The sequence below is a fragment of the Myripristis murdjan genome, chromosome 18 (assembly GCF_902150065.1).
Source record: "Myripristis murdjan chromosome 18, fMyrMur1.1, whole genome shotgun sequence".
Classification (NCBI taxonomy): domain Eukaryota; kingdom Metazoa; phylum Chordata; class Actinopteri; order Holocentriformes; family Holocentridae; genus Myripristis; species Myripristis murdjan.
In genome coordinates, this window is record NC_043997.1 from 21,678,617 (window position 1) to 21,694,005 (window position 15,389).

The window sequence follows — 15,389 nt, forward strand, 5'->3', positions numbered from 1 at the left end:
AATTGGCCTCGCATTAACAAGTGCCAAAATATATAAATAAAACCATGCTAGGAAGACAGTGATACCTGATAAAGATGACAGCTGTGTAGGTGTAGCTCCATTCAGAAATTTTCTATGTAAAAAGTTTCTATTCCAAAACACGCTGGGTTGTGGCTCTGCAAAACCCAGCTCAGTTGACCTGAGCAAACTGCTACCAAACAAGCTATTCACACAGTGTAAATACAATGTAACAAACTATTTACTTTATGTAAACAATGAATCGTGTTCTTCCATGTTCTTTTTGACAGCTAACTTGAAACTGGCCCCAGTCTGCACTGGTGCAAAATTACTTGTATATGGTTATCAAGGTACTCGATCTCTTTATTTTTGCATCAGGAAGGTTGGAGGTGGCCAGCTGCTAGCTAGCTGGATAGATAATAGACAATTAATATGTCATACAAGCACTGTTAAAGAAAAAACTGGACATTTGGAATGCAGTGGACAGGAACATCCATTTGGCCCACAATAAAAGACGGTGAATGTGCTGTGTGGCCCCAAATGACAATTTGTGGAACTGAGGACTTGAGGTATAGTGCTGCAAAAATAAGTCTGGTGCTCAGTTGTCTCTCCCTAAATATATTTAAGTTTTATTTGTATGTTGTTAGGTCTCACCTGAGCCCATGACTGCACAGATGAGGATCATAGAGTTGTATTTTATCTCTGGTGCGCTCCTCTCGTCCGACAGCAGCTTGTGAAGCACTGACACCAGGTTGGCTCCGACAAAGTCCTTCTCAGCTGCAACTGCAAGCATGTACAAACAGTCAAGAAACAGTTGTGTTACAGTGTCGTGACTTTTCTAGCATGCCTTGATCCCATAATGTGCCACAGACCTGCAGGTTTACTTTGGGAATATGTAACAGCAGAAACTGAGGACAACAGATCCTACTCACACTTGTATTTTTAAAATGGCAACATGCATCTTTAATTTGGCCTGAAGCAGTGCTCACATTATAAATAGAGATGCACCAATATTTTTTAAGTATTAAGTAGTGGGATTTGGCCAAATCAAGTTATTAAGTATGCACAGTTATATTGACAAATGAAGCTGTAGTGATACTGCTGCTGGAATGACATAAACTTTGCACAATATTAACTTTTTCTACCAGTGAAACTTTCATTTCCTGATGGAAAAAACTGAAATGCTGTTATTTGTGAGGTTGGTAAACACAGAAGTGAGAGTTTCAGCGATTGTCTTAATGCCTTTGCTTAACTACTGCATTATTTATCTGTCCACGTCAGTGGCAGAAGGCTAACAGTTAGCATTTGGAGCATCCAGCCAGTATCCAGCACTCAGCAACAATGAGAGGAAGATAGCACCACTACTGTCCTACACAACAGCAAGGTTCGGATGTTATAGTTATTTATCTTTAAGTGACCTCCACATATCATGTGAATGTTTGACAAATTCATGACTTAATTTCCAATGTGAAACTTATGAACAGCTTACCAAATCTGTGTTCTATAATTGGAGTGAATTAAAATGTTGCATTGTCACATCATACTTAAAGCTGCACCAGGCAAGACTTGTGCAAAAATGCCTCACAGCAGACTAAATTTATAAATTGGTGCCTCAACAGTGAAAAAAAATCTATGCCCACATAATTGACATGCTGTACAGTCACCTTGCTTGCCTAAATTGAATTCTGGTGTCTGTCTGGACATTGGTGGGAAATCTCTGCCCACAGGTGACAGATTTAAACTGAAGAGTGCAATCTAAACTGTCTATTAAACAGCAGAGAGCACGGCTCCATCCAGAGGAGCTGGATTCACCAGTGTTTAATCTTTTGCCTCTTCCATAGCTTTGGTTTCCTTTGGTCTAAAGCATCACAGACCGGCAGGAGTGGCAAAAATGAGCGTGCTACATTCAGTTCACTGACATCATGTTTTTTAAGTTGAAATTATTTTCAAAGGTCTTGCTGCCTACTGGTGCTGCCAGCATGTGAAGCTGCCCAGTGAAGCTTTAATAAAAAGTAAAACTACTGACTTCATAAATACTCCAAAACAGCCACTCAATAATATTACAGTTTTGTCACTTCTACTCTTGCTCTTACCCAGATCCAATGCTGCTATGAGGCCCAAAGCCACCAGCGCCTCATTCTGCATGATCATATGCTCGCTGGTTGCCATGGTTACTAGGTGCTTGACTCCTCCTCCCTGGATGACGGCTCTGACAACTTCCTGAAATCCACAAACACAATGCTGTGAAAGACCAAATCTGATACCTACTTCCACATAACCAGAACACTTATAAGTTGTGTCTGTCTTATAAGATCTGTAGCTGCTTGAAAAAGAGCAAAAGCAGTCATTTCCTTCAATGTCACAAATCTGATGAAGGAAAGGACTTTCCTCTGAGCAAGTTTCATCCTTAACTCCACAATTCATGGCATGTTTGACCTGCAATACACAGTGCTGACAGCTGTTGGGCACGATCACTCCACATGAAGCACTTTGGCAACATGAGAGACAGGGGTGTGAATCCTTGGCTTAACTATGATGCCATTTGATTCACAATTTGAGAGCATTTTTTATTTTTTCTACAGTTTGATTTGATTTGATTTGATTTGATAAACCATGATTGGATTGAAGTCACTTCAGCATAATCTGACTAATTTTAACAAGGCGGCATTTAAATCAGGAACATCTAGAATGGCAGCTGAAGTTGTGCTCACTGAAATTTTCTGTCTTGATGCAGGGCTGCATGGAATGGTTAAAAAAAAGACATACTGTGGTATTTTGACCTTGTGAGATACTGTGATTGTGAATAGTTTTCATGATTTTAGTGAAAATGACAATTTTGCTGCATCATAAGTTTTATTTTAACTGAGGTAAAAATAAGTGAAATGAGGATGATGTGATTTTGCTGGGATCTGCACCAAGCCATGTTGTTTTACGTCTAGAGAATATGATTTTTAGGGCAGGGCATCTCTGTAGCTCCACAATACGTAATTTATAATTGTATAAGGTCACATTTAACATTTAACACACAAGGGGAAAATCACTCCAAGGTTTGAAATAACCACTTGGAGCAAACTAGGTGTGAAAACATGCCTTGAATCAGTGCAGGGGTGGCAGACTGACAGGACTGAATGGTCGGAAGACTGCTTCAGATGACCACTCCCAACACTCTGAATTTGAAGCCTGGCAACTTACCTTAGACTTGCTGTGTCGAATGAGGGCTGACAGCAGCCTGTTGGACTCGCCCATCACCCCCGCGTGGTCTTTGGCTTCACACCACTCCACCAGCCTCTCCACCAGCTTCCCGTTGGTTCCCAGCTGGTCTGCGGCTTCAGCTGAACCCACAAGCACACAGCACACAGCAAATATAATTTAAACACCAACACTAACGACAGGTTAGATGACACCTCATTAGCACATTTTGGAAAAAAAAAAACAGGAGCTGGAGCAGGATATCTGGATATGTTATATTTGGATGCTCGCTGCTGTGATTTGTTGCCATGACAATGATAGAGCACATCTCTACCTTGTGTATCAATAAGCATACGTAACGTCCCCAGGAGTTTAAACTGGACTGGAGGCATCTCCGACTGCAAGAACTTCAGCACCACGTCCGATACGCCGGCCGACAACATCTTGGATTTGTTTACCACTGCAAGGTAGCAAATAGAGAAAGAGCTGGTTAAAATAGAATATTCAAGCAAAGAAAGTGAGGTGCAAACCATCTTTTAACCACTTCTCATACTTTTTCCATTAGCTTTATTTCCCCTCTGTTCAAAGGAAAATATTTGTTTGCATTCAACCCATACCATGTTGTAATGTAAAATTCTATTTTCTTGTCAATAAAACTCTTTATATATTGTTTCCTGAGCCAAAAAAAATAAATAAATAAAAATAAAAAAATATTTGTAGTCTAGCGAGGCCAAACCGTCTATAGTGTTGTGTTAGGCAGCATCTCCTGCCCTCAGAACTACATCTGAAATATACTTCAGAATAGGGCTGGGCGAAATTGTACTGCTGGGATTTTGCATAGCGTAGTATCATGAAATAGCATAGCATGTTTTTCCTGGTTTTAAAGGCTGCATGACAGTAAAAGGATGCAGTTTTCTGAATTTATTAGACAGCTGTAGCTGTTCTGTTACTGGCCTCTACCTGTGTGGTCATCATATCCACATTACTAATGACTGGTTATCAAAAATCTATAGTGCATAAATATTTTACAGAAGCATCAATAGTTATTCCAACCATATCGAGGTACTGAATCAAGGATATTGTGATATGTGCTTTGTCCAGATCACCTGGGACTACTTCAGCAAATGTATTTGTTCAAATAAATGATATTAAATTTTGGACACTGGAATTGCATTTTCTTCCTGTGCTCCACTGACTCTAGCTCTTCCCTAATTTTACTGACATGTACAAATAAAGTTGCTGAAGTTGTTCGGCCTCTGAACAAAGGCCTGAATGCAGACTCACCAGGTATGGCCAGGTTGCGCAGGGCGCTGAGTGCTGCATGTTGGACAGTGACATTTCCTTCCTCAACATGCCGGTCCAGCAACTCCAGAAGTTTCTGCACAATACCAGTGTCCACCATGTGAATGCAGTTTCCATCTACAAAAAATGAGGTTGAGGAGACACCGTGACATGTTAATAGATACTGTGCTTCAGTAGGGAACTCAGCTAGTGTCGGTGTTAATATATTACTGGAATACTACTCTCCTGGGTCCTTCAAATCACTAAATAAGAAAGCAAAAGTATGTTCTTAAAAATGTTTTACTTGCAGCCTTACAATATGTATCTCTTACAGCGTTCGTAGGTTTGCACACAAAAACAAGATTAAGTGGCATTGCAAGTGCTCTGCATGTAAATTTAAGCATTTGTGTAAGTTTTGTGTTTTTGTACAAGCGTACAAATGCTGTGAAAGATAGTACTTTAAGTTTTTTTGCACATTGCGATGGTTTCCCTCCCAGTCATTTTTGTTCTTAGCTTTTTGCCTTTTTGGGATCCTTGTTTTCCACTTTTTTGTGTGCTTAAACAAATAATTAAAAGTTTGAGAGCTAAACATTTGTACACTAGTATTGCAGTTGGTATTTTCAGCGATAAAATAATGGAAATGAATGACAGAAGCTAGTCTAACGCAAGCCAAGGGCAGAATTTGGACAAAACAAAATGTACAACACAGTGAGTACCAAAAGCCCAGAAATGCTTGATAGACGGATGAATACTAAGTAATTACCAAACACTCCTGCACATAATGCCACCAGTATTACTGGTGGGAGAGTTTGCACACTTTCATATATTTTTCATAGTTTTCAGTTATACATTCATAATTAACATGTTCAACCTTTATGTTAAATGTAACAGTAAAATACCTGCTACCGTCTCCGTTCTGATTTGCATTCTATATTCCTTTGCTGTATACTGCTGTAATTTCTCATTTTTCCCCACACAAGTCATCATCATTACGGCTTCATCTCAAATGTTTAACCTTAATTTATGTTAGGAGATTGTCTGCCTTCTGCCCAATGAGCGCTGGGATAGGCTCCAGCACCCCATCGCGACCCTTTTGGGTAAGCGGTTTGGAAAATGAATGTATGAATGAGGAATGAGGATTGTCTAACGGCACTGTGAGGTGAAGCTTACCATTGCGGGCAAAATTAGCAATGGCCAGCGCCCCAGCCAGCTGCAGCTGATGGTTGTGGGACGGTATCCAGGACAGGACCCTCTGGAAAACGCTGCCCTTTCCTCCCTCAAACAGCTTCTGCATGGACTCATCTAAACAGGATATGAGGAGACAGGTTACTGTAGCAACAGCATGGCGCTTAGATACGATATTGCCAGGACCCTGGTACGACCAACCACCTGTCAAGCAAAGTGAAAACATCGTGCTTGGCAGGAATGAAACAGCTACAGTTCTTACTTGCATTCCAAAACATGGTAGCTAATATTTTCCTAGCTAACACTGCTGTCGAGCTCATTTGCTACAATCTTTCACTTTGGAGGTGTAACGTATGCCTCCACCATGTTACATTAAATACGTTCTTTGAGCTTTAAATAGTTACTATGTCTTAATAGAAAAATCCTGTTATAATGAATTTCATTTTGTCAGCAATTTTATCTGTATTTAATTGTTGTAAGTTGTGTATATTTGTGATGTTTCCAGATGTTTATGCTATTATTACATATTTCGTATTTAATATTAAGCTACACAGTATCCATACTGTGTAGACTGTTAAATGAAAACCTGTAAATATTAATGTACAGCCAATGTGAGAGAGACAGCAACTATACCGACATCCAGAGTGATTATCTATGTGTATTGATCCTCCTGTATCAGCAGTCTCTTGTGTGATTTGATCCTGTGCAAGTTTAGACTGTAGGCCCGGTAACTTGTCAATTAATGATTAATGAGCTTGGCTATAGAAATCCTTCATTAGTACTGTAAGTTTCCTTTGATTATGATTTTATTTTATGGTGAATATTTTTACCGAGACCGGGCTTGTATTCCCCAGATCCCCAAGGGCTTGTATGCAATAAACAGATCATCACTGAATCTACATCGGAGCTGTTTGTGTCTCTCTGGAGTTAATTAACTCTTACCGTCAGCTGTCAGTCCACCGCCAACATCAAAACACAACGCAGAGACTGTTGGCTGTCACCACTTTCAGTAACGTAAAAGAAATCCAACTGGGGCTTTATTAGCTGTGTGTTTGTAATTAAGAGATAGATTAACCCTGTTACAGATGGTTGTAGCAGTATAGTTGACGTGAGAAAGTTCATGGCAGCTTAAGAGGCACAGCTCCATCTATCAGACTGAAGCACTCTGCTAGCCTTCACAGCTTCTGATAGAACGTGAGCTTGATAAAATAATCTTGGTGGATTTCTGTCCAGGAACAGCACAGCTCACAGTTCCTGTTCTCCAAAAACCGTTTGATGAAGCAGCTGAAGGCTGTCAGTCAAACTGGGACGGGAGGATTAAAAACTGATGTCGCATTCTGATTAGATCACCCCACTCTCATGTGAAAGTAACTTTTAATCACCAGCTGGTTTGACACGGGAGAAATCAGATGATAGAGAGGGCTCCAGATTCACTGTTTCATGAGGGTTTCTATACCGAGCAATGACGATCAAAATCATTTTAATGACAATGTTTTAGTTTACCATCTCTTCAATGATGATGAATAAAAACACCAAATACCATGTAGCTTCAGCAGATTCAAACTGGAAACATCTGTAGTCGACTCAAACATCCGTATCGATGTGATCCTACAGTCTGGTACTGTCAGCGTCACTAGAGTACTTCTAATCACAGCAAAGAACACTATGCAATGTCACATGTACTGTCTGAAAGGTTTTTCCCCAAAGTAGCATATGTCTGTTCAAATCCTCATTAAGTTTGTTGAGCTAACCACTACACTTCAAATAATCCACAGTGATGGATAGAGATTAAAAAAAAGACACAGAAAGAAGCATAAAACTGTGTTGAGTGTAGCATAATGATGCTGTAACAGAAAACAGCACTTGCTATATGTTATCATCTTCATCTTCAGTGACTGCAAAACTGTTGTGTGCATTTATAACACAGCATTTTCAGGTCTATTCGACTGTCATGAAATATTTACAAAAAAGGCTGAATTATTAATCTTCAACATCAGTGCTGGACAGAGGCTCCACCATGTACTGCCTTCGTCCAAACCTCCCATAATACTCCTCAAATATCGCTCCAGGACGCTGTGCATGTATGTTTATGTCTACATACGCACAATGGAGAATATTTTCTGTCTGTAAATGAAGTCAATCTGGGGCCTGACTTTCCCCTCTGATGGCCTTGTACAGCTGGCTGCGGGGGCTGTGCTGCGAGAAGTAATCTGACAATCTGAAGCAAGTATGAATACTTAATTACTGTTACATAAGATTTTTTTTCTTTTTTTTTTTTTTTTTCCAAAGACTGTGAATCAGAACTGTTTGAGTGTCTGTGTGTGTGTGTACAGGGCTCCAGCAATATGGGTTTTTCAGGGTTGTTATAAATATCAATATTACTGCACTGAAGTTGTCAATATTAGATATTTTGTGCCACCATTCAGTATCTTTATAGAAATAAAATGCAAGGATTCAAAGATAATTCATAAGTAAGAATTCTGCCAGGTAAAATAAGGACTTTGCTGCATTCTGAATGTTTACAATTTGTTGTAAATGCTAGCAAGAACGTTTGTCCAGTAGTCTAGTTGAGGTATATGGTCACATTTTAGGCAGTGCTGGTTGTGACAACATAACTATGAGATTACAAAAATGCTCAAATATTTCTACCTCTTTCTGCTGATAGGAAAATGCCACAAAATCCAGAGAAAAAAACAGGTAGGGGCAATATGCCACCACAGGGCTGTGCATTAAGTGAAAACAAAAATATAAAGGCATAAAAAACACAGCAAAAGCATTTGAAAAACGCAATATATCGCAATATATTGCAAAACGTACATCACAATACTTACTATATTGCAAAATGTTCGTAATAAATCGTAATACTGCGATATCATAGCTTAAGTATCGTGATGATATGATATCAGGGGGCCTCTGGTGATTCCCACCCCTATTTGCTAATTGATGGAGGTTATTTATTTATTAATTTAAAAAATAACTTTAGTGAGAAACACACTGAAAAACATGGGGATAATCAGCCTAACATCCTGTGACAACCAACCTTACAATGATGCTAGTTGTGCCAATGTGTCAGGGTGCCAAAAATGTGACACCCATTCCTGGTCTCCCTTACTTTTGGGTACTTTCTGGTAACAGTCTAAGCATGGGTTATTTCTGGGTGATTGGTAAAGCCTGATTTGATTGGTGGCTGGGTCTCAGCCTGGAGTTTACCTCCCAACAATAGGAGCACCATCAGGTCAGAGGCAGTCTTGAGCTGGGCAATGTCTTCCTCCCTCTCCCCGTCCACAGTCTGAGCCACCACCTCGAGGAGACACTCGACCAGGCCGGCCTCCACCAGCTGCAGCTTAATCACATCTGAGATAGACAGGAGGACAGGGGACAGTCAAGTGGTGCACACATTATATTCTGCTTTTCACCACAGCACCTTGGTCTTAAAGTCAGGGTGAGACGTAGCTGTACACTATCAAACCGCAGTTTACATTGACTGCTGTTATACATTTATATCTAGATAGATAGATAGATAGATACTTTATTCATCCCGCAGGAAATTCGTAGTTTTTCAGCAGTATCCACAGATTACAGATTAAATAAATCAATAAAAAAAAAGATTTAAAAAAAAATAAAGAATAAGATCTAAGTACAACAGAATAAGATCTGAGTACAACAGAATAAGATCTAAAATGTGCAACAAAAAAAACCCCAGAAAAAAACGTGTGCATGGGTGTATAAAATGTGCATAGAGGTAGGTCAATGTGCAAATTTAGAAGAAATCTAAGGACTATCTAAGGACTTTTATGATACTAAGGCAATACCTGCTTTGGTTATTTTAGAATAAATCATACTTTTGTATCAGTTCTATGTATTTAGTATGCTATGAGCTGTATTTGCTTATATTACTGAATGCTCTGTGTCTACAAGTATCTGAGAGTTAAAGTGTGTTGCTTTTTAAGACTGTTTTAAGACTTAATTTTAAACTGACTTTTGAATATACCATCTTATTCCTGTTCCAGTAAGCACTGCAGCTAAGTACTATATGGTCCAGTGCAAGGTTTTAAGTAGGATTATGGTCAGTTATCCATTTGATGACTCATTTCGGTTACAGAGGAAGCTGCTACTGTATCCAATCTAACCAGGACATTTTTTCCACTAAAGCTGGAGCAGAAAAGTACAAGAATTTTATTGGGTTTCTCTCGATAGGTAGTTATAAGAGGTATGAATGAAGTGAGTTGGGTTAATCTACAACAGGCATCTTCCCAACAGGTAAGTGCAGTATTAAGTCAGTATAAAGGCAGTATTAGGTTCAGTGATAGACTTGGTGCTTTATAACATGTTGAAACACAAGACATAAAGGCGAATGATTCACTGTGGAGCCAGACAGCTGAGATCACATTGCAATATACTGATTATTCATCAATTTTAAAAAAAATTGCTAAACTGGAGCTTTTCAACTGTAAAAACATATTGAGGGCATGCTCGATGGACCTAGGTTAATGACTCCCAAAGGCTTCAAGTCTTTATGCAAAGCTGACATAAAATAGGAACTGCACCCCTGGACATACAGAGGTGAAAATGGTATCCATCATCTTGTCTGAGCCTGGGTAAGTTAGAAAAAAGGCTATACTGCCCAAAACATTGGAGTATTCCTTTAAATGAATTAATTAAGCTCCACTTCTTTTTACTTCTGAAACTCTTTTTACTTCTTTTTTAACCTCTTTTCTGGCAACACTGAGGAAATTGTATTGAATTTTCAAATGTATTAATTCCTGTGTCATTGATTGCTTCCCTGTTGCTTTCTAAGAATGAGAACTGAGCCGTTCTTTCCGTCTCTCGACAGGCAGCAAACAAAAGGCAAAATGTGTGTGTGTGTGTGTGTGTGTGAGAGTGAGAGAGAGAGAGAGAGAGAGAGAGAGAGAGAGAGAGAGAGAGAGAGAGAGAGGAAGAGAGGGAGGGATGGAGGGAGAGAGGGAGAGAGGGAGGGAGGGAGAGATTTCTCTGGAGTGGAGTTAAGTAGGACGTTGTCTTGGAGACTGGCAGTGTGGGAGAACCCAGTGTGCTTGGAATGGTGATAACAACAGCCAGTAAGATGCTCCCTTCTATTGAAACAAACACACACACATACACACACACACACATACATGCTGACATGTTTAAAAAAGAGCTGAACAAATGTAAGAGCTGACTGTGCAGTTAGCAGACAGCCTGGAAAGCATGACTCACACAGAGAGGATCATACTACAGTAGGTGGACATGCCTGTCATCTAAAGGCAGCAGAACACACTGCAGTCACTCTCCAGTGCTTTGCATTTGAATTACTGAACTCTGTACACACACTCACAAACAGTGTGAGTTGCCACTTGCAGATAAGTTAGTGTGAATATCCATTTAGTCCATAACACATATAAGCTGTAAAGTCACATGTTTTTTCATACTGTTTCTCATTTTACAGTACATATTGCATGTATTACGCATTTTACTATTTCACAGGCTACTACATACATTTAATTTTTTGGGAAATCTTCATCTACAATTAAAAATTTTAATTTATTTTTTCTTTGGTCTACTGCTGTTGTTTCACACACCATCATAATGCAGCTGTCATGTATTTTCTTAATCTCATTCATACGGTTACACTTGAAATGTTCCTGACTAAATCAACCTTATCCAATTTAACCTCTTCACATCTGCCACTCCATCAGGAGGATTTGTCATCGCTGTGCAGCCTCGCTTTGTTCAAATTCCCAACAACTTGTTTCCAAAGATACCAATTATGTGCTGCTGAATTCCAGGGAAATGTGTCTAAAATGATGCACAAGACATGCAGATCTTTTCTATCTGATGTGATGCTGCAGCCATAAAACAATGGCATCTTGGCTTTGAATATTTCAGTTAATAAAAGTGTGAGGGCGCTTCAGTGAAGTGTTACAAGCAGCAGATACACAATACATATGTAAATTTTTCTTACAATATGCAAAAAAAATTTTTTTTTTCTAACTTTGAAGCCACTTAAAGGGGAATTTGAAGAAAAATCAGAGTCCAAGGGGTGTTTTAGTTTTGTGTTATATTAAAAAACTGCTGGGCTTCTGACTATAAAACAAAATACAGAATAATGAAAACATAAGACATAATATAAACCCCACTACTGATGACGAATAAAAAAGAAGGATGCATGTACTGATTTACTTGTTCAAAGAGGGATTCTATTAAAATGCAACACATTCATCCACCTGAGCTCTTCATTTGGCTGAAAGAGCTTATAATGGTCCCAGAACCAGAAAAGATGAAATATTCAGAGACGATCAAAAGTAATTTCCATGTCATATGAGCTCAAGTAATGTCTTACTCTGAGAGGCTAAAGACCCTCCCTGAAAAATGATGAGACTACATTTTTCTTCTTACGTTCTCTTTTGCTGTTGTTATAGATAATCCTTTCTTTACCGGCCACAGGAAATGTCATGATTGAAACACTATTGTTTTTATGCTGGTTTATTATTGGTTTATAGTTTATTCTTCCTTTTCCTCTTCAGAAATGTTTTCACAAATTCTCATGAGATGATAAATGGTAGAGACATGAAATTTTGCACATTGGTTGGAAGTTGAAATTTCACCCCAATCAGCCTGATGGGGGCGCTATAATAAAAGGTCAGATTTTGGAACTTCTAACTAAAAATTATTAACTCTTACGCTGTGAGTCTGATTTACATGAAATTTTCTACAGACATGAATGAATCCTCACTCTACAAATCTGCCTCAAGAACCCTGAAGGTGTGCTACATTGGATTTTTCATCATTTTGAATTTTCTGAAAAATACATTTTTGACATCTCCTCCTACACCGTATGTCCAGTTCCTTCGAAATTCACTGTGGATCATTATTGGACCAAGCTTATCAAAGGTGTATAAGGCCTGGAAATGGAAACTTGCTGATATCTTTTTTAGTTTTCAAGATATTGACCAATGAACTTCAAAAGGGGTGTGGCTTAGCACATAAATGGACAGAAGTCAACAACCGTTGGGCCAATCATCACGAAACTTGCAGGACATGTCCACTTAAGTACCTGAAACATACCGTGAAAGTTGCATATTAATCGGCCATTAGGGGGCACTTTAAATGCAAAAAATGGGTCCTATTGCCACAAAACTCACAGGATATGTCCACGTAAGTGCCCAAAACAAACCTTGGTAATTTCATTCAAATTGACTATAACGTGGTGTTAGACAAATCGGACTATAAATCAGAAGTTGTTTGTCTAGTCATAAAAAAAACTGGCGGGATATGTGGACAAGTACCTGAAATGTTATTTCTGGTATGTGACTGTGGCTGTAAATGCTGTCTGTAACAAACAGAACTAAAATAAGGGGGAAAAAATAAATCTTACCGTTCTCTGCAAGTGGAGCCAGGACCTCGAAGATCATCTCCTTCTTCTCGTGCTCTGCCTGCTTTTGGAAGAGACGCACCAACTCCTCTGCGATGTTGGTGGAGGCAAACTGCTCTTTGCTGGACTCTAACAAGACGACAGAGAACCACTGATAAACCCTACCAGAATTATCCCTATGTGTCTGATCAGCTGCACAGCTAGTTATACGCCGCCGGTCCCCTACATGTTATCTAGACCTGTAAACTGAATATATTGAATAAATACTTTAGTATACAGTGGCACGCCATGACACTCTCTGCACATCTGCGTGGCCTTGTAAGACGAGGTTTCAGTCTGAATTTAGATGTTATTAGGCTGTGCTCACATTGATGTCGCACATTAGTCTTGGCTGGTATCATCATCATCATCATCATCATCATCCTATCAGCCTATGAGTTTTTGCCAAATGACTTCTTGCAGAAGGTGCAAAAAGGGATATTTTGCCGATATTGTGTTTGGTGAACATATTGCTTGTGAGCACAATATGCCTTGTGGGTGTCCACAAGCATTTGGTATTGTGACCTAACCACAACCAAGTTCCATGCCAAAATATTGACAAAAATCCACTTAGAATACAAAGATCAAGAAAAAAAAACATTCAACCAATTAGTTTGTTTGCATTGTAAAGGTGCAGAATATCCAGATTTCCTCACCAAGCTCGGCTAAATTCCCAAAGGCGATGAGGCACATCTCTGTCAGGGCAGTGTTGTGGGAGTGGACGCCCAGCAGCTTCACCAGGGTTGGGATCACGCCCATATTGATGAGCTGGGCCTGCAGGGAGTCTGCACACAACAGAAAAGAAAAGACAGCCACAGTCAGCCTGCCGTCCTGACCGCTGTGGAGATGTAAGGAGATGAAGAGAACAGCTCATGTAACATTTTGACTGAAAGCTCAGACCCTGTGTTTACATGGTGGGCAATTTTATCACTCTGATTTTTAAAGATTAATGTGTTAGCTCCAAACACCACACCCCCACCTCCATGTTGTATTCAATGCCGTACCAGCAAAGCAAAAGTTGTGAGCCTCAGCTGTATGTACACTGATGTGTCATGTCAAGTGACTGGGTTCATCCTACAGAAACTATCAAGTGCTAAGTACTTTTACAACATTGTAATGTGTGGGGCAGCTCTGGAGTCAGCCCAACCTGCCAACAGCTTTTGTTAACTTGGCCATAGCTGGCCCACTGTTGACTAATGGACGGCTAAGCTGCTGTTTCATTCCAGCTATTTCTTAAATGCAATGGGAACTTGTTTATTTTTACCCAGCTCATGATCTTGGCCTGTAGGTCTGGCATCTTAGTAGGCTTACATACTGTACCTCTTTTTCTTTGGGTCTAGATTTTTGAGACACAGATGAAACTATACGCCAATTGTGTGTATCTTACAGAAAAATTTGGTCACATGCTAAGAGTTTCCAAACCTCGGAGTAATGGCAAGCTTCTACTAGCATTTTGCATAATAAAAAAATGTAATAAAAGGTATACTTCTCTCTTAATTAAGCTGTTCAAAACCTGCCCAAAGTTCACCATCTACATTTTTTTTTCTTAACATCTGCAACCACAGGCACCTTATTTAAGGCATCGGTAAAATTGTGGAGCTCAAAACACTCCTGCGCAGAAGTTACTGGATTTTTCCAAATGTTTTAAGTCCCCATGAAATGATGAAATGATCTCACATAACTTCTGCCTCATGTAAAACAGAGGATCTTAAATAGTGACAACACCCTGCACTAGTGGCTGTAAATTTAAATTTCAACCAGATTCCCTGCTGCACTATGTCCAGCCCAAACATCCTTTTTCAACAGAAAATACATCAAATAAAGAAGAGTCCATTTCATGGGGTCTTTAAACAGTAATTTGAGCAAAACTACCATTTGTGTGCACTTGGCGGTTATATGTTTGGTAGTTTCAGACAGCGACACATGTAGTGATGTTAAACCTTTGAGTGGAGGGCGGATTAATTTTTCAACTCATCAAAACAATATAATGTTATTGATGAAATACTGAAAAGCATGTGATCTGTATACATTTCTTGTGTAACTTCAGACCATCTACAGTCGGTCAGAACAGACCAAGTTACTCACAATGTCAACACAGTGTAAAGTATAGGAATGGTGGGTTTGGTTATGATGGGACTGTGTAATTGAAATTGACAGAAAATATGATGCCAGGAACCATTTTCTGCAGATTTCTGCAGACACAAGATTTGAGTATACAGGTAAGATGTGAAACTGGGCTGAAGTCATGTTAGCTCCAATTCATTTTTTTTCTATAACTTAACCCCAAATATAAATGATGAATAACTTTGAAAGCCATATTAAATAA

The 15,389-nt window shown here is 39.3% G+C and overlaps 1 protein-coding gene across 2 annotated transcripts in view; it reads right to left on the reverse strand.

Annotated features, from left to right (window-relative positions):
• Positions 1-15,389, reverse strand: part of rap1gds1 (RAP1, GTP-GDP dissociation stimulator 1) — a 42,388-nt gene that overhangs the window by 4,046 nt on the left and 22,953 nt on the right. For both annotated transcript variants that reach the window (XM_030076126.1, XM_030076125.1), the window contains 9 exons: positions 13,720-13,848; positions 13,028-13,153; positions 8,863-9,006; positions 5,638-5,769; positions 4,471-4,605; positions 3,521-3,646; positions 3,190-3,329; positions 2,091-2,217; positions 652-780 (listed from right to left, as the gene is read on the reverse strand). In XM_030076126.1, coding sequence (XP_029931986.1) covers positions 652-780; positions 2,091-2,217; positions 3,190-3,329; positions 3,521-3,646; positions 4,471-4,605; positions 5,638-5,769; positions 8,863-9,006; positions 13,028-13,153; positions 13,720-13,848 — 1,188 coding nt within the window. The remainder of the gene's footprint in view (positions 1-651; positions 781-2,090; positions 2,218-3,189; positions 3,330-3,520; positions 3,647-4,470; positions 4,606-5,637; positions 5,770-8,862; positions 9,007-13,027; positions 13,154-13,719; positions 13,849-15,389) is intronic.